Source organism: Rhinichthys klamathensis, unplaced genomic scaffold (genome assembly GCF_029890125.1).
Source record: "Rhinichthys klamathensis goyatoka isolate OS25496 unplaced genomic scaffold, OSU_Roscu_1.1 h1tg000585l_1, whole genome shotgun sequence".
NCBI lineage: Eukaryota > Metazoa > Chordata > Actinopteri > Cypriniformes > Leuciscidae > Rhinichthys > Rhinichthys klamathensis.
This window is the reverse complement of record NW_026607045.1, coordinates 1,215,804-1,241,971: the sequence shown is the minus strand read 5'-3', so window position 1 is coordinate 1,241,971 and position 26,168 is coordinate 1,215,804. Positions and strand designations below refer to the sequence as shown.

General features: G+C 37.5%; 1 protein-coding gene across 8 annotated transcripts in view; it reads right to left on the bottom strand.

Annotated features, from left to right (window-relative positions):
- The window catches only part of ntm (neurotrimin), a 379,368-nt gene that overhangs the window by 44,853 nt on the left and 308,347 nt on the right, over positions 1-26,168 (bottom strand). For all 8 annotated transcript variants that reach the window (XM_056240255.1, XM_056240253.1, XM_056240254.1 and 5 more), the window contains one exon: positions 6,686-6,918. In XM_056240255.1, coding sequence (XP_056096230.1) covers positions 6,686-6,918 — 233 coding nt within the window. The remainder of the gene's footprint in view (positions 1-6,685; positions 6,919-26,168) is intronic.

Below are 26,168 nucleotides of genomic sequence, written 5' to 3'. Positions count from 1 at the left end.
GAGTCCCACAGATATAAAGGAATAACTACCAAACTACCCACAAGTGCTGGATTACTCACACAGGTCAGTTTATTAGACGAATTAAACTTGTGAGGTAACGCAGCGCTGCTTCACTTGGTCTAACGTTACACTATCACACTAAACGGCATTTAAATGTGTGTTGAAAGTTATAATGTTATACTACGTGTTAGTTCGTTTGCTATACGAAACTAGCAGTAAGCTAGATCAACATTAGAATAACATACTGACCATATTCTAACATTTTATCATGTTGAGCTAACGTTATATAACATTGATTTGTTTTATGTACATTTGCTCACCTGTCTAATAAAGCTGTCAAGTCGTGACTCGTGAAGCTCTGTCAAGTCCAAGTTAGTCGCGGACGTGGAGCTCTCAGCATCTCAAAAACGCCACGCTGATATTGATCCTTATTTTAGTTCTCCTTGTTTGTCCCAAAGTCTGCTTGCCATGGTCTATGTTTGAAAGAAACAAGAACTGCGTGCCGCTAAACGTTACGCACTACGCAGTTGTCCACGTCTGTCGCCATGGTTACGTCATGGCTATGGCAGTATGAACGGAAACCGAGGATAGCGTCATTGACCGGCAACATTTTTTTCCGGGACCGCCACTTATTTAAAATGGGAATTTCTCTGAAATAAAACCGTTGGAGACTTTTGGGATATTGTAAGTACACAACTGCAGGAAATATATCACACTGTGCAAGTGATTTTTGGATATTTTATTACAAAATTCTTACATATTGTACCTTTAAGATAAATTATTAGTGTATTTGGTATATAGTAATGTTTATGATGAAGCTGCTGATGTCAATAGTTTAAATTATGACTAATACATTGTTTAAATGTATTTCAAAGTCAAAGGGCCCTATCTTGCACTCGGCGCAAATGACTTTGGACATTGACGCATGTATCATTCCTATTTTGCACCCGTGCAAAGCGGGCTTTTCCCTCCACAGACGCACGTCGGTTAACTAAGAAATACACTTGCGCTCGCCGGGGCGGTTCAGCGCAAAGAGGAGGCGTGTTCCGGCGCAAACTTTCCTTCATGCTATTTTGCTGTTCTATAAAACAAATGCGCCACTGACCAGAAAAAAACTAGTCTAAAGTCAGTAGCGCGTTGCGCGTTGTTCATTATGCTATTTTAAGGGCGCATGCTTGGCCATAATCAATGTAGCGTGTGCACAACGCGCATACACTTTGATTCTCTCATCTAAGCAGCAGTTTTCATTTTTGCAAATCATACATTATTACGATAGATAGATAGATAGATAGATAGATAGATAGATAGATAGATAGATAGATAGATAGATAGATAGATAGATAGATAGATAGATAGATAGATAGATAGATAGATAGACAATTTATTATAAAAGCATACATGTAGCTTACACATTTACCCAAATTATCATACGCCTGTTTAACAGAAGTTAATTTGGGTGGCTTTCTCCATCCCCAATGTCACTTCTCTGTGTTTTACGGCCCTGACGAGAACGTTGCTCTCCTCGGCTGTGAACCGCTCCTGGCGCGCGCCTGGCAAATCCGCCGTTATAATAGGAATCCGCTTTAGAACAAGCGCGCCTGCTCTTAAAGGGAATGTGAGATGACGCTCTGATTGGTTTATTTCACGTTACGCCCAAACCACACCTATGAATAATGAAGCTACTTCAGACCAACCCCTTTTAGATTTGCGCCAGGCGCAAGAGGCATTTATCCCGCCGGGAAAATAGCAACAGCGCCGGGATCCGCCCACAAAGTTACTTGCGCTTTGCGCTTTGACACTTGCGTTTCAGATCGTTAAAATAGGGCCCAAAATATTTCTTATTTATTCTTATGGAGCCTGATTGATTTAGTTTACCCATAAACGTTAATTAATGCATTTACTATCAAGCATGTACTAGCATGTTTAAGGCTGCTGTTATTAATGCATGAATCATTATGACTCCTGTCATAGTTAAGGATCGCTCTTCATTGGTTCATGATTATTTCATATCTTCACTAATCATGAGTTCACGTTGAATTAACTATTAATTCAGGTATTAGTACATGAATATTCATGCCCTGTTATTGTAAAGTGTTACCCACTATTGTCTTTTTAGAGCTGCTTTACAGCAGAAATTCAGGTGGACATTTGTCCAATTCAGCTTGAACGCTTGCTGACTTAACTGAAATGAGATTTTAAAAAATCAATTACATCAACCATTTTTATGTGCAGAACTTCATTTACTAAACCCGTAATGAGCTAATCTCTAGTTGATGATTTTAACAAGGTCAACAGTGAGTTGTGCGGCTGTAAATATTTGCCTTCTAGTGCCCTCACAGACACTGAGAAAGACGAACCGCGTCCTTTATTTGTATTCGTGACGACGGTTGAGTTTTACGCTGTTTATCACAAGCAGGTGTTCGCAAAACCACTCCCAGTGTTTACATAATACCTGCTTATTCAGGTTATTACGAACTCATTTCTCACGTTAAATTTGAAGTGCGGGGCTGTGACTCTCCATGCGGAGCAGCAAATTGGATCTCTATTCAAATCTGCAGTTTACACTGTAAAGACAGAGCAGCTGAGGGCTTTCTCTGTCTGTCTGCCACCAACTGCGGTTACAGACTCACACTCCAATCAGGGACGCGCAATTCCCTCCAGCTCTCTATGTGCTGTTTGGTAACTGTGGTTTATGGTTGTATTTCTGTCAGTGTGCTGTTATGTCCAGGTATTGTGCAGAATCTGACCTCCGTGCCGAAACATCTCTTCACACTCTCAATCAAGGCAGTATTCTGGAACTACGTTACCAAGGCAACAGGGCAGATTACTTGGATCTGCTAAATGCTCGGGCTTGAACTGACCGATTGTGCTACATGGAATGCTAAAGCAAAACATGTCTTGATGCTAACAGGAAGTGTTTGATATAATATGGCACAAGATTGTTTGATATTTTATAAGTAGATGTTTACGTTTCTGAAGAAATTTGAGTGGTGCTTGCCAGGATGCTACTTAAAATGATACCATGATGTTTTAAAAAAGTAGACATTTGAATGAAATGTTGTTTGGTCAATATTTGATCATGCTGTGAAGTGTAACAATCACCAGGCTCCCTCTGCAGGCATTTGTTATAATACATAATGTACATAAATTGATTGTGTTTATATTATGTTACATTATGTATTTGAACATTTTTGTTCAATAAAACCATACGATCACTTACTTTTGTACTTTCTTTGAACCGATTGCCTCATTGTTATTATGTATTTAAAATCATTTTAAAGGCTATTGTTCCCTTAGGTCTATTTTTATTACCACAAAATTATCAGATTACTCGATTAATCTTCAAATAATCAACAGATTACTCGATTACCAAAATAATCGTTAGTGACAGCTCTAATTCAGATTATCTAGATCAGGGGTCTCAAACTCAACTTAACTGGGGGCCGCTGGAGGTAGAGTCTGGGTTAGGCTGGGCCGCATCAAGTATTCCACCAAAAATAGTATTCAAGTATTCCAAAAAAGGAGCACAACTGATCCAATCTTCTCAATCTTTATTATTAACGTTTCTTCTGAACTGTTCCTCTGAATTTGAACATTCCTTTCTGTACATGATTGGTTCTTCATGAGCTGTCCTTCTGACAGTTGAAGTTCATTTTACAAACTTTCTTTGTCTATAACACATATTTGTAATATTTATATTTGCTTATGTCCTTTTTATTTTCTTTATACAACACATTAATGATATTGAATGTTTTTTTTGGAAGGCACATTTCCTTTTATTATATACTTAGAAAAACAATTATTGCTTTTGAAATACAAATATTTGCAGTCATGTCTGCCCGTCTTATTGAATTCTTTCTACACATGTATAGTGTCTCAGGCAAATTACTGACTGCACAAATCAAAGCAAACCTTCTTATCAACCTGTTAGACACATATTACAAGCTCAAAATGATTATTCTCACATTGTTTTAAAGCAGGGTCTCTCTCCAACACGTCGCTCGCGAGCTACCAGTAGCTCGCGGCCTGGTTGGTGGTAGCTCGACAAGGGGCAGTTCACATATCGCGCTCACATATTTTGCAAGCTCAAGTTCGTTATTTCAAATGTAGGTGCGCGTGCGCGGCAAGCGCGCTCATAATTGAAGCGACGCGCTCATTTTTTCCAGGCGCACAGTATTTAGCGGTTGTCTATGGCAACTATTGACAACAAACCCACCGTATGGTAGCCCATTTAAAACGCGGCACACGCAACGACGGGCCGCACTAACATTACACTTTAATGTCAAGTAGGGGGCCACAAAATATCACCCCGCGGGCCGCAAATGGCCCGCGGGCCGCGAGTTTGAGACCCCTGATCTAGATAAACTTTGACAAAAACTATAGTGATGTAAATTTCTTTGCTTTCTTTGAATTTCAGTTGTTACTTCAATTAAAATGTAAAATTCAGAAAGTTACTACTACCTATCAGTTCCCTCTTTCAGTCTATGGTTTGTATTTTTTTTACAGAACTTGTAAAAGTAATAGCACACCTATTCTCACAAACCCACATACTTTGAGCTATAATTCATGTCCGAAGCACAAACAGTGCGGAACGAAGTCACAGTATTACATGAGTTCAAATCTTAAACTCAAGTCTGAGCAACAGTGATGCCTGCCTCTGCAAACACCACTAATACAATTTTCATAGATGTGAAAGATATTTCTTGCAGCTCTTCCCCAAATTCTGCCCATTCTTTGATCTCACGTTCAGTTTAATTGATGATGTCTTGAGAGGTCTTCTCCACTGACGCAAGTATGAACTCATCTAACCCAACGTACAGTTCTTCCTTTATAGATCAAAGACTCTCTCATAACCATGTGTCAGTGAGGCTAATTACAACAAACAAAGATTTAACCACAGCTTATCAACTAACACAAATCCAGGTCTGAACCATTAGCCATAAGTTAATAACTGGACCTCTTTGAACAAATTCTGGGTTATTTGCTTCTCATCGATCTATGGTGCTTTCCCTCAACTTGCTTGCCTTTCAGGACAAAAACTTTAAATAAACCAATAGTGAGGTGACTATATATATGTTAAATAGATGTTTTTGCCCACAGGTCAACTTTGTGTAACATCATTTTGCAGGAAACTTTGAAAATTGGACTTTTGGAATTAATTATAAGTTATTTAATCATTTATTTGGAAGTGTTTCATTTAATTTACTTGTGCATAAAACAATTATGCTATGACTAAGGTTTGATGCGTTAAGAACAATTAATAGCTTTTTTTCATATTCAAACTAATTTTGTCAAAAAATATGATGGGAAAAATATTAGATAAAATTAAAACATGATACATACCAAAGAGGGTTAAGATTTGTGAACAAAACCTGATGGGTAAACACAGTCAAAAGCTCATTTTGTCATGTAGAATGACTGAACATTTATTTTTAACAAATTATTTTGATACATCATGTTGGTTAAGAGCCACCATTACTGTGAGTTTGCCAAATACAACATATTTTGTTGGCCTTATCATTCATTCAATGGAGAAATGGTGTTGGAATGAACATTTAACTACCAAAAAAGACTAATTCCCACAATATTACTCAATGAGTTTTGCATTGAAAGCTGAAATTCTGCAGTGGTGAGCTGCTGTGCTCTAAATCTCTAGCCAGTGTACAGTACCTCCAGTCGGCACTGTTATGACTTACTGCATCACTGCACAGGAATGACACTGCCATCAATCATATTAACACTGGACCCACAAATCAGGAGCAAAAAATGCACCCCCAAGGTTTTACACAATCAGCATTAATTACATAATTATCCACTTCATTAAAATACCCAATATCGTAACTGGAGTTCAAGGTGTTTTAAACCGATACTGAAATGATATTATACCTGTACAAACACACAGACTATTTGCACACATTCAGGCACAAGCATATTAAAGAGACAATTCACCAAAAAATGAAAATTCATAATTTACTCACCCCCTCATGGTCAGTACGAAACTTGTATGACTTTGTTTTACTTGAAATACAAAATAAATATAGCAGATATTGCAGAAAGCTGCTTGGTTTGAAAGTGACTTCTTTGTGTGCTGTGCTTCATACACAGGGTACTGTACATTGCTACACTATTGACAATAGGCAATGGGCGTTTTTGCTTGTGAAATTTAGCTAATGTGAAAATGTGACCTTTACTTTATAATAGGAAACATAAAAGTGTTTATTTATACATCTTTATATATTGCATGTCTTCTGAAGTCATATGATGGTTTAACATTTAAGTAGTTATTTGCAGAAAATCTGTTTAACATTTTAAAGTTCAGTTCAATTATGATGCAACAGGACACAGCGCACCAGGTTTGACATCCAAGATTTGAAAAATTATTGGTTCTTGTAAGACTAGAAATACAGCTCACGAGTCAAATGGACTACTTTTGTGTCACTTTTATGGTCCTTTTTGTCATTTTAGAGCTTCACTGCTCCAATCCCCATTATAGAAAACGGCACTCTGGATATTCTGCAATATTTTTTCATTCAGAAAGATGATAGAAACTCATACAGTTTTTACAACGACGCAAGCGTGAGTAAATGATGACAGTATTTCAATTTTGGATGAAGTGCTCCTTTACAAAAGCGTATAAAAGCATTCACCCTTAGTGCTCTACACCGTGACACATCAGAAAACTCACCTTGAACGATGATGTGCACGGAAGTGGTCCTGGGTCTGGTGCTAGTCTGCACCGCGCAGATGTATTGGCCCTCGTCTGTCAAGTCCACATCCTCTATCTTGATGGTGAACTCATCCTGGTTCAGAGTAACCAAACTCACCCGGGGGTCCACAGACCACTTATCCTCTCCAGCGTACAGTATACTTGATCTGTTCAGCCATGCTGTGTGTGTCACAAAGTCCCCTTGTGAGCAACTACAAGAGAAGAGAGAGAACACTTAACCCTTAGCATTAGCATGTGCGCTACGAGCAAAGTTCCCCTCTGAATTATTACCAGTGTATCCCTTTGTTACTAAAGCACTGGGATTCATCATTTAAGATAAATTCAAATATTCATTAGCATTCATTCAAATAGTCCCCCTGGTACTGTACGTCGGAAGACTGCATCTGTTTCGGAAGCGAGTGCGAATGTATTCCCTAGATATTAAGCAAGGAAGAACAACATGGTTAGACATCGATCAAACCCCCAAACCTTCCTGAAGATTGGGTTTATTAAATTCAGTGACCCCCAGATAATATTTAAAGCTAAACTGGCTGGGGGGGAACAGCCTCTCAGTGCTTTCGACTTAAAGACAATGCCATCTCTCCATATAACGGATACAATGGAATTAGATGCTAATTACTTACAGGCCTTCCTTAAATGAGGACATGCTGTGTCTAATTACAGCTATGCCTAACAGTTAGCAGCAGAGGCCAAAAAGGGCCTCTTCATATACTGTAGGGCTATTAAAATCAAAAGCAATCATGCGCTTAATTGATTACTTGCCTGATTAACCATTCAATAAAACGCAGGGACAATTTTCATGCAATCTTTGTTTTATCTCTAGTAGCATCACAGCCCAAAAATCTTTGGCACACATTCGAATAATAGGCGTTCGATGCTCATTAAAGCCCATTATGGTTATAATGCTCGCGCGCTCATTTTAGTCGATTCAGTGAGAGGCACAGAGCTGAACTACTTTAGCTTCTACAGGGCAACATCCAAAGCACCAGGGACAGATGTGGTAAATGTGCTTCTTTGTGTCTTTTTTTTCTCTCCCTAGGCAGGCGGGCAGAAGTACTGGGGTACAAGCAAAGGCGTTCGTTTTCACGGGAGTGGAAACTGCGGCACTGGCCTCTACCTCATCTTATAATAGACTAAATGAGAACGCTGGAGATCAGTGGAAAGATCAAGCCTTTTCCCTGTGGACAGGTTCATAATACACTGCAGGGCATCCTACGCAGAAATATTAAAGTCGCCCCTCTCCAATCTGTCTTCCCCTTGCTCTTCTCTATAAAGGCGGCAATATGTCATTTCTGCAGCAAAAACCAAACTGCCAAAAATAAATAATAAAAATAAAACATGAGATTAATCACAATTATTTGCATAAAAATAAAATAAAACAAAATAAAAATAAACATATCTAATTCTACAGATAAAAATGAGATTTTATACAACATTAAGTGTCAACACAACTTATTAGTGTGTGTGTGTGTGTGTGTGTATATGTGTATATATATTTTTTTTTTTTAAAGTGTTAATGGGTCAAGCTGCCTTTTTTTAGGAAAAATATTTGAGGATCTGTGGCATCAAAAAAAAAAAAAAAAAAAAAAAAAAAAACCCTGGTTTAATAAAAATCTCCCTAGATGAACCAAGTAAGAGGCGAGCCACCCATAATAGAAGGAGGAGACGCGTCGGCTGGCATGTAAAGCACACGGTTGCCAAACAGGGTAACAAAGCACACTCAAGGGCATTCAAAGTTGGCTGGAATAAAAGAAAAAAATGCAAAGCAAAAGCAGCTGTTGCACCGGTAATTGAACGAAACCCCCGATGAAACACCGTTTATGGGATCAAAGAGCAAAGCTCTCACACATTCGTCATGTAGACATGGATGATATGGTAAATAATACAGGAAACAAGAGCATTGCTGTTCAAACAGCCTTTCGCTGCACACGGCTGGTGTGATTGCATGTACACACAGATGACTGAGTCTGCACTTATGCAAGACTGTATGTTTAAGTGAACTGTTCACCCAAAGACGAAAGATTTGCCATTAATATTTACTCAAATTCAAATCGGCTTTCTTTGTTCAGTGTGGAACAAAATAGGTGAAATTTTGTCCAGATTTTCTTGTCAATATAATAGAAACCAAGTAGAGTACTAAGGCTGTCAAGGTGCAAAAAGAACAAGTTTTATATTACAAGACTTCTGAAGCCATTTAAAAGTTTTGTGTGGCAGACAGAAAATTAATTTATCTAATCTATTCACTGAAAAGATTAGACAAATCAGAACAATCAAGAACATACCAAAAAGAACTAGGAAGAATTTCATTAAACAATGATAACATTTTTGTAAAAAAAAAAATTGCACTTTGACCGGTAACCCTTTATTTGAATGTGTCTTTGTTACCAGTACTAGGCTATAGCAATAACTAGAAACTAGGCATAATTACATGCAACTAACCCTAAACCAAACCCTAATCCTACCCTAACCCTATAGTAAGTACATGTAGTTAATTACAATTACTTAAGTACTTCAATGTATAATTACACTGTAATGGGGACACAATAAAATAAAGTGTAACCCTTTGACCTATTCATTACACAAAGCTATTATATGACAGAAGACTTACAGTTTGAGGCTGTTTACACTAGACGGAACAAACCGACCACTACAAATCTATTTGTTTCTCATTTCAGAAATAGCGTAAGTGCTTGGAGTACAACAGAAATAGAATGGGGCATCAGTGTACTGCCGGGAATTTGTTATGTCACATCTTGCCACGCCGCATCTAAGTGTAGACAGCATCACTGATTATAATGTGTTCTATTTGCTTTTGTCTCATCGCTCACATCTGGTGTAGACACTATCTATATTAAACAAAGTCATTTTAATTGTGGGGTGAACTATCCCTTTAAATACATGTGCACTGTAGGGACTGCACATTGTTAGTTCAGCTATCATATTAAAATATTATTTACAGCATCCCCATAAAATGCTGTGTATTATAATAACAGCCTCTTGGTAAGACACTGAGGGTAAATCCAACCCAATCAGTCTTAACCTTGAGCAGTCAGAACCTTCTGGAAACCTGTAGTGCAGCATCTCCGGTCACTAGAGCATGTCTGAGCTGCATGTTCATAGCGCCACACTGAATCAGCACAATGCAACAAATACATAAATTAATAAATAACTCCGCCTTATATTCCCTTATCAGAGAAGAGCAGACAGCAAACCATTTTAATCCAAATAAAGTGTCTACCCTTTCAGTGCAATGAAAAGCATCCAAGGGCGGGGAAAATTAAGCATGCGGAATAAACAAGCACGGCCCTCGTCCATTTTTTTTGCCTTGACACCGAAGTGCATGCGCTCTGGGATAATATAAGCTTTTTTTTGCATCATCAGGGGATGTTCGACAATTCTCATCCTAGTACAGATTACAAAGCGTTAATTTTTAATGCGATGTCATCATGTTATTGCTAGATGTTTTTTTAGTTAGTTTAGAATTACTTTGGGTATTCATTCTCAGTGCACGTTGCAATGGAGTCACAGATCCAACTCTATTTCAGCTAGCAGTGCATCAAGCATATCCCACTGTACTTGTGGAAAAAATATATCGAGTATCAAACCAAGTGCGGTTTTGAAAATACATCTTTCTGCAGCCCCCTCTGGCTACCTTGTGACATGAACAAGAGAGGGCATTCATTATTAATTTACTTTGGAGAAAGGGATTGATTTGGCATCGAAGTATATAGAGGAAAAAAAAGCTATAATATATAACACTGGATTACCTCCAAATAACATTACTGTCAGGGAGTTAGAGTTCAGTCAAGATAGAACATTGCTGCTACCTGGACGGTAAGGATGTATTGATTTTTGTCCGAAACACACACACCGTTAGGGCAACGTAGCATGTGAGGCAGGGGGTTGAATACACTGTCAACACAGACAGATGGAACAACTTGATTGTTTTCATGTTTTCTCAAGTACAGTGCTGGATGTGATTTTACTCCCAATGGTCTTGAGGGTCTGCGCGCTCGCTCTCTCACTTTAATTTCAGATTTTAAGAGCTGACTCATTCCTCTTTCTCTCCCATAAGTGGATACTGAGAGTGATTTAGTTATTTTCATTCATTTTTAAGTCTTTAAGTGCACAAAGTGCTAATCAATTATTTCATTAAGAGATTTTAAATGCACTGAAATTAACAACTTCACAGCGCTGAAATATAATGGCAAAGAAACTCTTCAAAGTTTAAAGGAACAAGAGGTTCTAAAACGTGAGTACTTTGCTATGTTGAACTCATAGCTGAAATAGAGCTTTGGTTCACAGACTGACTTGCGCCATAAGGCATTCATTTGCTCCCTTAAACCACACATCTCGACATCACATGGTGCGAATTTGCGTTACTATGGAAATCTCACAGCCTCTTGGCTACATGGTTCGTGAGGTGAACAAACTTCATAGACCACTTTCCCCTGATGTGCTTTCATCAAAACCAATATTTATTCCACTGACTAAAATAGTAATTTTAATTAAAAGTTAAACACAAGATGAGACATTTCAGTACACCTCAGTGCTTAAAGGGATCATTTGAATCAAACAGATCAATGTACTGTGTAAAAACTCTAGGCCTACAATTATAGGTTTGCATAGACCTCTGAAGAATCCTAGGAGAGAGTGTTTAGTATGATCTTTTGTATAGTTCATATGGCACATTGAGCACTGTTTATTTTATGAAATATAACTCAAATGTGTAAAAACTGGTAAAAAACAGGTAATTATATTTGACCTGACAGCAAATTGCAACCTGTAACAAATCGTTGTCATTCATTTACCAAAGAGGTTTACAGAAATGTCTTAAAGTCATCTGTAGTCATTAATTTAAGCGTTTAAATCCCCCCTGTAGTCATTAATTTAAGCGTTTAAAGCCCCCCTGTAGTCAATCATTTTATCCTTTAAAACTCATCTTTGATCACCAAAATGACATATTTGAACGTTTTTTCCTTTAAAAAATGTCTTCATGCCTTAAAATAGCTTAAAAGTAACTCTACACCCTTGCCTCATTTATTAAACACGGTTCTATGAATATGCAAATTAGCTCTGCCTCCACTCACTCACACCAGCTCAGAGATGCATTCGTTGACGATCACACGTTGACGTGATTGGTTAGTAGTTGGGAAGGTAGTTTGTGACGTCAGAAACACCAGCGATTTCAAACTATGTTTTGAGACTGTCTTTAGTTCACTGCAGTTTTAAGGAGAAAATACTCAGCAATGGTGTTGACTGACTTATGAATTTGCACATGGCTTGTCTTAAAGCACATTAAAAACACCACATAGACATATAAACAACAACATTAAAAACTTGATTTTCACCACAAGGGGACTTTAAAACTAATCTTTGATCACTAAATAGACCTATTTAAAGTTTTTTTTCCTATAAAAATAATTTCTTCATGCCTTAAAAATAGCTTGAATGTAACTGTGCACCCTTGCTTCATTTAGTATAAACAGAATTAATATCCAAATTAGTCTCCGCCTTCACTCAATCGCAGCAGCTCAAACTACCTGATCCACTAGGTCAATAGTACACGTTACACAATGGCATACTGGTTTAATTAAGCCTTTTACAGTATGTTTGAACTGGTTTGAACAGAAACTGGTTCAAACAATAGCCTAATTCAGCATCAATGGAGAAAGGCATATAGTTTATCATAACATCGTAATATACATCATATACATAATTCACTCGGTATATTGCTAAATCTACCTGATTTTTCATATCAACAGATTAGAACAATATACCGGGATAACCTGGCTTCTCTTGAGACTCCCCTGCTTTGCAGCATAGTTAATTATATGCTAAAAACCGCGCCACACATTGACAGGATTGGTTACAAAATCTTTGTGACATAGAGAACAAGGGCAATTTCAAACGGAGAGAAAGAGAGATCGAAATTTTTTAATAAATTCCATATATAGAAATTAAATATCCTCTCTAATGTTTACAGATTTAATATGTATAATGTATTTAGTATGTATCTTTAACATTATAAGTATCTGGAATGAAGTAGCAGTTGGATTATGAGCCAGAATCCTGTTCCAGTTAAAATAAGATTAGTATAAACATATCTGTGTAAAGTATTCATCTGGGTACGAGTCCCAGTTTTAAAATCCAGTCTGTCTCAGAAGGCACGGTGAGATGAGCAATATCTGTGTACTTCTGCTCTCTCTGGGCTTTGAAATAGGTATTGGAACAACTGTTAAGGGAACTGGAGTCCTTTTCCATCTCTCTGGGCTAGGTAAAAAAAAAAAAACACACAAAAAAACAGTTGACATTGTCAGGACTCACTGCTGTTTCTTTTTGCTGTGACCATTTGCTGTGAAAACACACAAACAATTTCTATCTTGTTGTTTGTGCTTTTGTCCTTCTCAGTCTCTCATTCTCACTCACAATGTGATGAAAGAAATATGAGAGGCTACACTATTTGATGTGATTTTCCGCATCACTCCATAAGATTGTGCACTCATGATACTCAGATTGCAGTGATGGTAGTCAGGCTGAACCAAGATGAGCAGAGCAAATTACCTCTCTTCTGGTCTGTCTAACACAAGGCCAAACCACCCGAGGCATCCTACCAGCACTGCTGTTACTCACGTCCACCTACTGTAGACATCCGTAAATAGTTGCAGACGAGGTTGAATTAGAAACACACAGATCTAAATACATGGTAAACAAATTGGTTGGCACTCACTGTTAAAGCTCACATAGTATAGTATTGCATAGTACATATAATTGCATATTCATTTATAATATAATCAAAGAATAAAGTATATTACACACACACACAAACATATATATCAAAAGTGAAAGATCAAAGGTGAAGGACACAGACAGACATTTTGTACAAAATGTTGTACATTTTAAAGTTAAATTCATCAATCTGGTGCACTTTGACAGTTCAAAATTAAGAGCTCCAACCCAAGTTCAGTGTGCAAAATGAACAAAGAAAAAGTCTGTGCTTTGACTTGTATCTAAACTTTAATAAAGGGGACTCAAACCTCTTTTTAGCTGTGGTATATAGTGTATCGGTCTACATTACATATGATTCCTATGATAGTAAGAATCATATATTGTAAAACAAATGCGCTGAAAAATAAATTAAACTTTCATCATTAGTTTTGTCCTAATTTCTATCCATGCAAGAGATAAACCCGTGAGCTTTTATTTTGACGGAATCTGCAGTCAAGCCCTTATTTTGGCGGAAAACAAGTTTACAAACGCTTTTCATTACAAATCTAGTGAAATGCTGTAATTGTCAACTGTGAAAAAATGTGAAAATAATGTGTAACAGCGTTCCCAAATGCACACTAACCTCAGCACATGCACTGATAGAGTTCACTGCGAACTGAGATACGGAGCGAAGTGCGCACTTCTCATTGCTCAGCGCAAACAGACAGTCTTTTGATAAGGACACAAAGCCTTATCGTGCTTTCGATTTTAGTTAATTTGACAGCAAAGGAGCAAAACACAACATTAAAGAGCTTTTATGTTATTATGAGAAGTTTAAATATATTTACGGGCCGCTAGAGAATGAATGGGAAGCACTGAAATCTATTTGTGGCAGTCAATGTTGATATTGTGGCGGGCCGCCAAACATAAATCGATGAATGGGAAACATTGAAGGGTATAGTATTGCTGGCCAGTGGACATATTAAAAAAAAAGAAAAAAAAGAAAAACGTAGATGTTTCTTTGATTAACACTAATTGAGGTTTAAACTGCAACACTCTTTTGCTCAATTAACACTAATTGAGGAAAAGAGTGTTGCAGTTTGATCAACTAAGCAACAGACATAAACATAAAAACAATACCCTGTGGCACAAGAACAAAATGACTCCGGTCCTCCCTAAACCTCAACAAGCTGCAACACCTGTTCATACCACACAAACTTGTGCTCTAATTCCATCTTCAAAAAGCATGACTGTCACCTTGTTACAGTCCAAGGCACGAACCAAAATTAGAAACAAGCAAAACTACAACCGCGCAATTAATGAACAATTAAATAATTGCTTGGATTTGCTTTGGTAACAACAAAGTGTGACCAGTCCGCTGTGTGTTCACACTGATCTGAAGTTGGCGAACCTTTGTGGCGAGTGGCGCAGGGGGATTACAGCTTAGCTGAAAATCACCTTGTCTTTTGGAGTGGTGTCACGCAAATGAAGGTGCCCTTTGCAAATAATACCCATTAGAATTTCAAAGTCGTTGAGTCTCGACTGGAAAGGGTGACGGAGCGCTGGATTCGCGCTCTCCCCCTCTCGGTACCAGCCTCGCTCTAGTGAACCAAGCTAGTCATTAGGGAATATATGACAATTAACATTCAGCTCATTTCATGCCTAAAAGAGGGGTTTTTTATTTCCAGGTGACATACCTCTTACTTTTGTTGTCAATATGTGTGCAAGTGTTTTTACACTGAACATCCATATCATAAACTCCATTTAAAATTACATATTTTGTGACAGTACTGTTCAATACTGTTTCTGCACCGTTTCTCATACCAGAAGTGGTAAACACAAAAGTGAGCATAATATATTATTTCTTGTTACAACAGGGTGCGGTTCGACTGAAATATGAAAGCAAAACAGAGCAAAGACATGTAAAAAAAAAAAAAAAATGCAACCCTTAAAAGGACAGAATGCACTTTTTTTTTAGCGTCATTGTCGCGATATTGTCCATCACAGTTCGGTACAGGCATCAGAACCACATCTCCTCACAGCAGATCTTTGTTTGTGTGTGACGGAGGGATTCCTGCTGCTGTTTTGACTCCTTTACACATTTTATAAGTTCTCATAAGTTCTCACAAGTTCTCAGCTGGTAAAAATGGCATCATATGTAGGCTACGCAGATACAACGAGCGCATTTAGCCCAGCACACAGCATTGTTTTGGATGTTTGGTAAGTTCTGTCACATAATATACGAAATAATAGCCAACCAATCAGGTTGTGGACATATCCCTATGCCTTTAGGTTCGGTATCTTTAGGTTCCGTGTTAAAATGTCAATGTGAACGCTAAGAGGACCAGGAACATTTTTTGGGGGGGGGGGTCAAAACGAAACAAGTGAATAAGTGTGAACACACCCTTAATGTATTTTATCAACAAAAAGATTTCTAAACAAAGCTAAATCAGAACTGTTGCATGCCTCTGAGCAACACACTGCACATCCCTGAATGAATCAGTGTTTTTGAATGAATCAGTTGAGTGAATGATTCTATGGATCACTTAAACCGAGTTACTTGTTTTGTTATAAAGTATCAGTTTTTGAACAAATCGATTGAATGAATGATTCAATGACTCCCTTAAAGGTTCAAACATTAACTTGTTGTCACCACCTATTGGTATATCAATGAAACCTGCAGAAAGGGACACTTAAAAATCCCAAACACTAATAAATACACAGATTGAAAGACTGTACTTTGTGACTGTTAGTGTTTTTTTTTTAAATGCAACACTCACGTTCTCTTCAGAAAAATCTATTTTGTGTTTCAAATCCCTATAACACACTGTGTGCTACAATCCCACCCCAAATGAAGCCTGCTCTACCTACACTGTAATGTAGAGCACTCAAACCTAAAACGGTGTAATTCTCCACAGTTCTGCCACTGGTCAGGAACAACAGACCATAGGGTAAACTGCAGGTCAGGCCTAACAGCCATCTAAGCCTATAAATAACGGACACTGCTTCCTCTTCATCGATCTTCATTTACCATAGCTTCTTCCTGCACATTTCCAGAGTGACACAGTTTAATTGGCTGAACGGGGAGGTCTATGCCCAAGCCATTGGTAGGACGATTATCTGAGTCACCCTGAGAAAGGTTAGCTAACTCGACTAAAAGGATGTAAGGGCATAAAATAAAATCACCCCGAACAGCTAGTTGGCTTTTTTAATTTTTTCGTTTACAACATAGAAAAAATGGAGCAGAAATCGTATAACCTGCAAAGGTGAAAGGTGTTAGTCATCAGGTAACTCAAGCCTAATTTTATCCTTTAATACATTCATAGATTAATTAATAGATTAATAGATAATTCATATCATTAATAGATATTGCAAACCACATAAAGATAGAAAATATTATTCTTTTCACTCTTAAAATTCCATATGAGAGAGGTTCAGTAATGGTGCACAAGAGTTTCATATACAGATAAAAACTCCAGCCACTTTCATTAAAACTCTCCCATTTTCTTTTGACCTAAACATGACCTCTTGGATTATTTGTCTTGTATATTGTACATGATATACCAATTCACTCTCAAGGTTAAGTGTACTGAGAAAAGTGTACAGACTCTTCACAAATCATAACATTCATCTCATTTTTGTAAATAACAATTAGCTCTGGGGTTGAGTCTAGGTCAAGGCTGACAGAGCAAAGGTGACCCATCTCAATACCCATTCACATAGCCCTTCACAGAGAAGAAAAACAAAAATACAAACACAGCCATTGATCCCTGTGGAAAGATGAAGCAGGAGTGAGGGGGAGAGTTCTGTATGAACTTTATGTAATGCTGGAACATTACATAACCACCTACACTAGTTACTCCTTATTAGCTCTGAAATGGATTCATCCATGAAGCACATTTCAGAAACCCCACACATTTTACTAATTTCCATTTGACACTACACTATAAGTCTTATTTGAACACACCGATTGCTATATAACCATTTGAGGCAGGAAATCAAGAGAAAAAACAAAGAGAAACAGCTTCACAAACAGTCTTTCCATACACATAGTATCATTATTTACGTGCTACAAATATTCAAATGATCACAGAAAAACTGGGATAAAAGTTTATAGTTTGGATAAAAACACTAATGTCTAAGGAAGCCCAAAAAAAAAAAACACTTGAAAGGAACTTGGTGCTTGAATTAATGATTATATCGATTACACCTTTACGCCACCACAAGTGACTGTAAAAAAAAAAGATTGAATCAATCATTCAAGAGTTTTGTTCAAAAGCGCTGATTCGTCTACTAATCAAACGTGAAATATTTGTGAGTCATTCAATCGTTCATTCAAATCGAGTTTTTAAAAAAATAATTCATATTAATTAAACATTTTAAATCATATATCATGGCTTGGCTTCGAGAACGAAGATTTAGGAAGGACATCCACGTTTTCTACAGGCAAACTGGTGGCTGACGAGGCCTATGTGGGACAGGCAGGTCCTGCCACAACGGCTGCAGGTAAAGGTCTAGTCCAGGATGGTTGCTGAGGGGACACGGTTCTTCCTTCTCCTTTTGTCCTCCATACTGGCCCTGCGGGTATCTTCAAAGAGGGAGGTGGCCTGATGGACTGTCCGCCGCCAGGAGTCGGGATCAGATGCTTGGGTTGCCCACTGACGGTGATCGATGCAGCAAGCAGTGAGGGACTTCTTCAGGGAGTCTTTGTACCGCTTTCGTGGTGCCCCGATGTTGCGGTAGCCAGAGGACAGTTCCCGTACAGCGTGATCTTAGGTAGCCGGTGGTTCTCCATCCTGGAGACGTGCCCTGCCCAGCGAAGTTGCACCTTGAGGACCAAGGCCTCGATGCTAGTGACCTCCACTGACTCGAGGACTTCAGTGTTGGCGACGAAGTGGAAACGCTCGAGGAGTCTCAGGTGATGACGGTACGTGACCCAGGACTCAGCGCCATACAGGAGAGTGGTCAGCACAACAGCTTTGTGTACACTGACCTTTGTGTCTTTTTTTGAGGTTGAAGTTTTTTCAGACATGTCCGTATAGTCTGCTGAAGGCTCTGTTTGCCCTGGCCAGTCTGTTGTCAACTTCTTTGTCTATCTTGGCGTCAGACGAAATCACGCACCCCATGTAGCTGAAATGGTGGACAGCCTTCAGTTCCATTTGTTTGATGGAGATGCTTGGTGGATGGTACTCTTTTTGTGGTGCGGGCCGATGCAGAACTTCAGTCTTCTTCAAGCTGACTTCAAGGCTGAAGATCTGAGCAGTTTTTGCGAAACAGGACGTGATTCGCTGCATAGCAGCCTCTGTGTGAGCAAGGAGGGCAGCATCGTCTGCTAACAGCTGCTCCCAGCTGCTCCCAGATCAGTAGCTCGATGGTCTGTGTGTGGGCCTGCAGACGCCTCAGGTTGAACACGCTCCCGTCGAGACGAAAACGAATGTATACGCCATCGGCGTCGTCAAGGTCCTCTGTGATCTGCTGGAGCATCAGGCTGAACAAAATGGTGAACAGTGTGGGAGCAAGAACACAGCCCTGTTTCACACCGTTTGCAATAGGGAAGGGTCGTTGCTTTGTCTGACCTGTCCAAGCTGGTCTTCATGAAGCTGGAAGCTCCTCACATTTTAAATAGACTGCAGCGATTAACATTTTTATGTTGTTTTGTTTAGTTGTTGGTTCAGTGAGAGAATCGTGATCTGTTTCTCAATTTATCCAGAATCGTGCAGCTAATATATGAACAATTGTAGTATATTAAAATTCTATAAGATATATACATTAGAATTTATGTCAAGTATGGCACTCTAAGAAATTCTAAATCAGAAATTTCAATTAAGATTATCATTAAAGTTTTATATATATATATATTTTTTTGCAAACATGAAAGCCAAATTTAAAATTAATTTACACATTTAACTGAATTGCAAAAGTTGCGTGTTTATTGTAATGCAAAATAAATACATAAATAAATATAAAATTTATACAGGTCATCATGACAGTGCCAGTCAATGCAAGTTTAATGATGCTCTGATGCATAGATTCCATATTTTATGTTTATTTTCTGCCATTCTGCATTACCACAAGAAAAATACAGATTTTTTAGAATCATTAGCGGAACCAATTGTTGTGAAAATCATTGGGTTCCAGTTATTTTATTTAAAATAGAACCAATTCAGAATGAGAACATTTTCTCATCTCCCAACCCTAGTCAGGGATTAGTTTTAAATTAGACAGAGTGGAAATCTACTGTTCCACTTGCTCTTCATAATAAAGTAGTGACAGCTGTCTAACAGCAGAGACATGACAGTAACATTCCTCCCATTTAGAATATTCTTTCAAATTAGCTGTAATGTGTTTTTTACAACTTTAAAATGGTAATGCAACTAAATGTCTGAGTGCTTAATATGTGCACAAAGTATTTGGCCATTTGAAAGGTGATTTTAGCTCACATCAAAGGACATAAATGTATTATGCAGCACTCCCCATTTAATGCACACAGTAAAGGATAAAGAGTTAGAAAATGAGGTGCATGACTTCACAAATGCGACTGGTCTGTCTTTGCCATCTCTGTAGGCAATGACTCCAGAGAGTGCAAAGATAAATGTCAGAAGGGAGATATTTTAAGAGACAATATTTTTAAACTCCACACATGCAGAAGCATCGACACCTGCCATCACTCCGAAATGGGTCCCTGTGGCTTCCACACGTATTTATGTCTAATAACCTTAATTATCGTCAGCTGGGGTTTCTTGGTGATTTACCGCCACACAACGACCAAACTTCTATATTATGTGTCTGGGATCACCTTTTCAGGTAAGTCAAGGCAGAAAAAAAAAAAAAATGCTGAGCTGGGAGAGAAGGAAGTGCTTGCCGACATCCACTTTTGGCGACAAGTGGAGGCGGGTCATCTTGCCCTTAACGGTGTCCTCTTTTCTCCTTCTCAAGGAATGTTCTGTGGCGCAGCGGAATCACTGAAATGGGCAGCTCTTTGCGAGGGGGGAAACACTGTCTTGAATGATGCGGACGGTCCGGACGTGGTCTGCGAGCTATTTCTCCAGCTTTAATAAATCATTCCCTCCATCTCTCCCTCTTCCTGTCAGAGTGATTGTCAGCTACCTCTGTGATGAAGAAGATTTGTGCAGAGCTCTCCCTCTCGACAGATGTGCAGGTAGAACTACACAGTGGCCAGATGTTTTAATCAGAAAGAAAGAACCCTAGGAATGCAAATTCAAACCAACCAAATCACACTGGGATGATGAGCAGTCTTTAAGAATGTTTATTTAAACAGGTTGTGACTTATACACTGCTATTTGAAGATCACTAGGGCTTAATTTGCATATTTTAATGATTTGTGCTTCTCATATGTGTAAATTCCTTTTGAATTATCATTACACTGTATACAACTAAACGGGGGAAATACACAATAGAAAAGAAATAGATTATAGATTAGAAATAGATCGCTATACGGCTCTACTACGAATGAAAAAGAAGGGAATATATTCTGAACTGGTTCCATTTGTTTTAATTATGCCCCTTTTTACAAGATTTAATATAAATCTCAGGTGTACCCAGGATGTTTATGTGAAGTTTCAGCTCAAAATACCCCACAGATCATTTATTATACCATGTTGTAAATGCCTATTTTTGAGTGGAAGAAAAAACATGTTTTCATGCATGTATCTTTAAATGCAAATGAGCTACTGCTTCCCACACCGCTTTCCAGAACAAGGCGGAGCTAGTACCGCTTCTGTATCGGATATTCTGCAAAAAACTAAAACTTTAGACAGTGTGTCTCATGTTTTTAGCATTTGATAATGCTTTGTAAGTTGTTTATGTCATATGTTTGCATTGTTTTATGTCTTTGTTTTTATTTTCTCTTTTATACCTTCTGGAAAGCCCTTTGGTTCCACTTGTGGTGTTGAAAGTGCTCTATAAATAAAGGTGAGTTGAGTTGAGTTGTGTCCCGTGAGTATTAAACTAAGTTCTATTTCACATCTCATTGTGCTTAAATTGTCAAATACACACAAGGTTATGTCAAATCCACACAAAGTTCACATAAACAAAGTCGGTTATGTCTGTGAATGTAAACAGCAAGTAAAGAAATCGCGTGTATATTAGATCTGTGTATTAAAGTGAAAGCAGTTAATGAGTCTGGAACATCTGCATTTTTCTTCAAATGATACAGAATGGAACAAAATATGAATAAAATATGAATTGTATGATTCAGAGCCACACTGAACTTTGGCATTGCCATCATGATCAGCGTGATATAAACATTTTAATAAGCAAGTTTTATGTGTGGGGTTCACAGTTTCCTGCAATTAAGCAGTATAAATAATTGTATCTTGTAGTTAAAAATAATTCTGCAAGTTCAAGTCAATTTGGATAAATATGCCTGCTGAATACATAAATGTAAATAAATAAAAAATACAATAATAAATAATCAAATAAAAAACAAATCTTTCTTGCAGTTTTGGGGTCACATATTACCACCCTCATCCAACAACAAAAAAGTTTATAGTTGAACAATATTTCGGACTGTTCGTAAAGGAATTTATAGAGATTCATTATTTTAAAATGTAAAATTCCTTGCCAGACACAGGCATTAGGTGTGCCTTTATTTCAAGAAAGAGTGCAATTTATGATGGTCAGTGTATAATTTCTGCTTAATTATAGTTCACTAACTGCTTTGCAATATACTTACATATACAACACGCAATAAAAGTTCGATCATTTGAAGAGTGTTATAGAAAGAAACGTTTTGCTACTAAAGACAAGCTAATGTAATGCTGTCATTCAAAACTGCAGACAAAACAGCACTTTAGCACAATTACTTTCTCTACTCTCATGCCGGCTCAGACAGTTATGATATACGACCCCCTCGTCATATGCTCCCTCGCCTGTCTGAAATAAGTGATGGTTATATTCAACCCTGCACAGGGAAATTCATTTAAAGGTCATATATACACAGGAGAGCGAAATCAAACATGCCATAGCCATTATGCAATCATCTGAGTATAAAGAGTGATCCGTGTGATTCATGTGCCCCTCTATTCAAGCTAATGTCGAGAGCATGACCTCCTGTAATACAGCCTTGTTCTGAAGGATGTCCTAACGGAGGTCAAGACAAAAGGTCAGCGCAGAACAATAACAAAGAACAACGACAACATGCGCATTCATACACATGGGCATGAAAAGTCACAGTATTTAGAAAATGTTCACCTCAGAAGGTCAAAGTACATATTACATGAGCCTTTTTTTTTTATTTCATAGGATGAACTTGAAACTTCATTTGTGTGATTGGTAAAACTTATTGGTAACACAATTTAGTTTCATTTAACAACATTAATTAACAATGGTTTACTTCTAAAGCATGTATTAATCTTAGTTAATATATTCAACATTTACTAATACATTACCAGAAAATCTGTATTATTTGATCTGATCTAACATGAACTTACATTATATATTAATTTATAACATTATACATATATAAAATATGTGTAAATAATATTTCACAAAATGTAATTGAATTATATTGTCACTTGGTTTGTAGCACCTGATTAACTTATATTTTCTGTTTGATGATTGTTTTCTTAATTAGTAACAGCTGTCAAAAGCTGTCAACTCATTAGCAATAAAGAAAATACTGAAAATATGTAATGAGATTATTTAGCCTACTTGTTTTCCCAGTTATGTAGAAAGGTTGCAAATAATGTTACTTTTTGAGTGTCACAATTTTGAGTAACATTACATTTGGGCAATATTATATATCAACAGATTTGTTTAACAACAATGCATTGAACATCAAATCAGTTGTTGCATGATCATGATTTTAAATGTTGCATACAGGTGGTGACAGACAAAACTACCAGTTTAACATGGGAATACAGACATTTTGTGTGCTTAAAAGTTACTATTCATCCTAATATTTAGTCGAACATCTAATTAGTTCTCACAAAAAAAAAAAAAAACCAGAAGATTTGTGCTTCTAATATCATGAACACCAACCAGTGTAGCTTATTTGTGTAAAGTGCCGTTAATAAAAACCATACACCCACACAAACAAACCGTAACCAACCAAGTGCAAACACACAATTACACCACCTCTTTTTACCCTAAAAAATGTCACTACTTTACTTCTTTTAGGGGCAACTTCATTGGTTCAGCAACCTATTCATTATTTGCTTCACCCCTCCATCTTTTAATCAGGCAAAAATGATGGAATAGTTGGTGCGGGCAAATGAAAGAGGCATTAAAGGGGAACCAGTGGGCTATGGCGTAATTGCTTGTGCAGAGTTTAAGCAGGATTATAAGGGTGGTGGGGGGTGTAGGCAATGGATATAAAAAATTGCAGCCTCATTCACAAAAGTAATTGCTGTTCCTGTTAAAATATTAAAAGCGGAACTCCTATTTTACCACTGCTTTAAACTTCTTACTGCACTTTCAGGCATAACTTTTTAAGCACAATCCAAACACAGAGAAAGATTACTTCCTAATAGATAGGGGTCTGGGACGTAAGAGGGTACGGCACTGGATCCATCATAATTAGTATTTAATGGAAAATGAATCTCGTAGAAGATAAACATCAGCCCCAATATTTCCTGACTCGTTTTACCATAAGCTTCTTAAATTCATGCAGGTCACTAGATAACATTGCTGGTTAATGGTAATATTCAAACCCGAGCAAAGAAATCTTTGAAATTCGGTATACTGAAGCAGACAAATTCTGTGGAACTTGCGATGGTTGTTTGTCAAGTTTTGACTTGACATAAAAAATAAAAAAAATTAATCAATGTCACAAATCACCATTTAAGGTAAAGTGCATATTTCTACCCTGCTCGCATCAACAAGCAGAATAGAATTGGTCAGTTTGTAGACAAAAAAAAAGAAGATAAATTTCACAGTAAATGTGACACTTGAAGCACTGTATTTTTATTTGTATTTGTATTTTTTTATTTTATTTAAAGGGATAGTTCATCCAAAAATGACAATTCTGTCATTAATAGTCATGTCGTTCCAAACACGTAAGACTTTCGTTCATCTTCAGAACACAAACGAAGATATTTTTGATGAAATCTAAGAACTTTCAGTCTCTCTGTTGACAGCTTCGCAACTACAACTTTGATGCTTCAAAAAGTTCATAAAGAGATCATAAAACTCTATGAAATATTAATTGAGCGGCTTAGTCCAAATTTTCTAAAGATACATGATAAATTTATATGATGAACAGATTGAATTTAGGCTTTTATTCACATATAAACATTCATTCAACCATCAGTTGTGGTAAACGGAAGCTCAAGCATGTTCGCTTGATGTGTGAAAACCAATGATGTTCGAGAACCAATGATGTTCATTCTCATGTTACTTCAGCAGGAACCAATGAGTTTTGTTCTCGTGCGTCAAGCAGGTTCAGTTGAGCTTCTGTTTATGTTTGCTGATCAATCTTATATGTGAACAAAAGCCTGTTCATCATATGATCATGTCTCTTCAGAAAATTTTGGACTAAACCACTTGTTTAATTAGTTCACTTTTAAAAAAAACTTTTGCTGATAATTTACTCACCCCCATGTCATCCAAGATGTCCATGTCTTTCTTTCTTCAGTCGAAAAGAAATTAAGGTTTTTGATGAAAACATTCCAGGATTTTTCTCCATATAATGCACTTTACTGGCTACCAAACGGTCCAAGGTCCAAAGACTCAGTGCAAACTGCAAACTGTTCAAATGGCTTTAAACTATTCCAGACGATGAATAAGGGTCTTATCAAGCGAAACGATCGGTCATTTAAAAAATAAATGACAAAGTTTAAGTTTTATAAGCTCACATGCTCGCGTCGCTCTGTTCTGTGTGACTCTCCTGTTCGAACTCGTTCATCAAAATGAACAAATCTTTTTACGAGTCATTTGATTCATTTAACGACCGAAATGAACGAATTGACTCGTAAAAAGATTTGTTCATTTTGATGAACGAGTTCGAACAGGAGAGTTACACAGAACAGAGCGACGCGAGCATGTGAGCTTATAAAACCTAAACTTTTTTTTTTTTTTTTTTTAATGGGCGATCGTTTCGCTTGATAAGACCCTTATTCATCGTCTGGTGTCGTTTAAAGCCATTTGAACAGTTTGCAGTTTGCACTGAAACTGTCATTTGGACCTTGAACCGTTTGGTAGCCAGTAAAGTGCATTATATGGAGAAAAATCCTGGAATGTTTTCATCAAAAACCTTAATTTCTTTTCGACTGAAGAAAGAAAGACATGGACATCTTGGATGACATGGGGGCAGTGTTGGGGAAGTTACTTTTAAAAAGTAGTGTTTTCTCGTTACTCGTTACTTCTTAAAAAAGTAATCCGTTACTTTACTTAGTTACCCCCTTTGGAAAGTAACTTTTTATGTTAATCGTTACTCTTACGTTACTTTTATGTTGCTTGACTTTGGGCAGAACCCAATATCTGTTCCTAAATGTGTAGGCCTACATAAAATTCTACTATGAACAATATTAACTATTGAGCGGTGGTGACGCGTTCATGAAAAATGTCACAAAGAACCGGCAAAAGAAATGATTATGAATATCAAATATAGCAAGGAGACATTTCAATTGTTTATTAATAAACAAGTGTTTTCTTTGTCAGTCAGTGTCGGCTGCAAAGATAAAGTTGACGATGCTGACTCGCGATCTTCACAGTAGTGAATGCGCCAGAGAGAAATGCACATTTCATATGGATTACATAAGCAGAGAGTCTG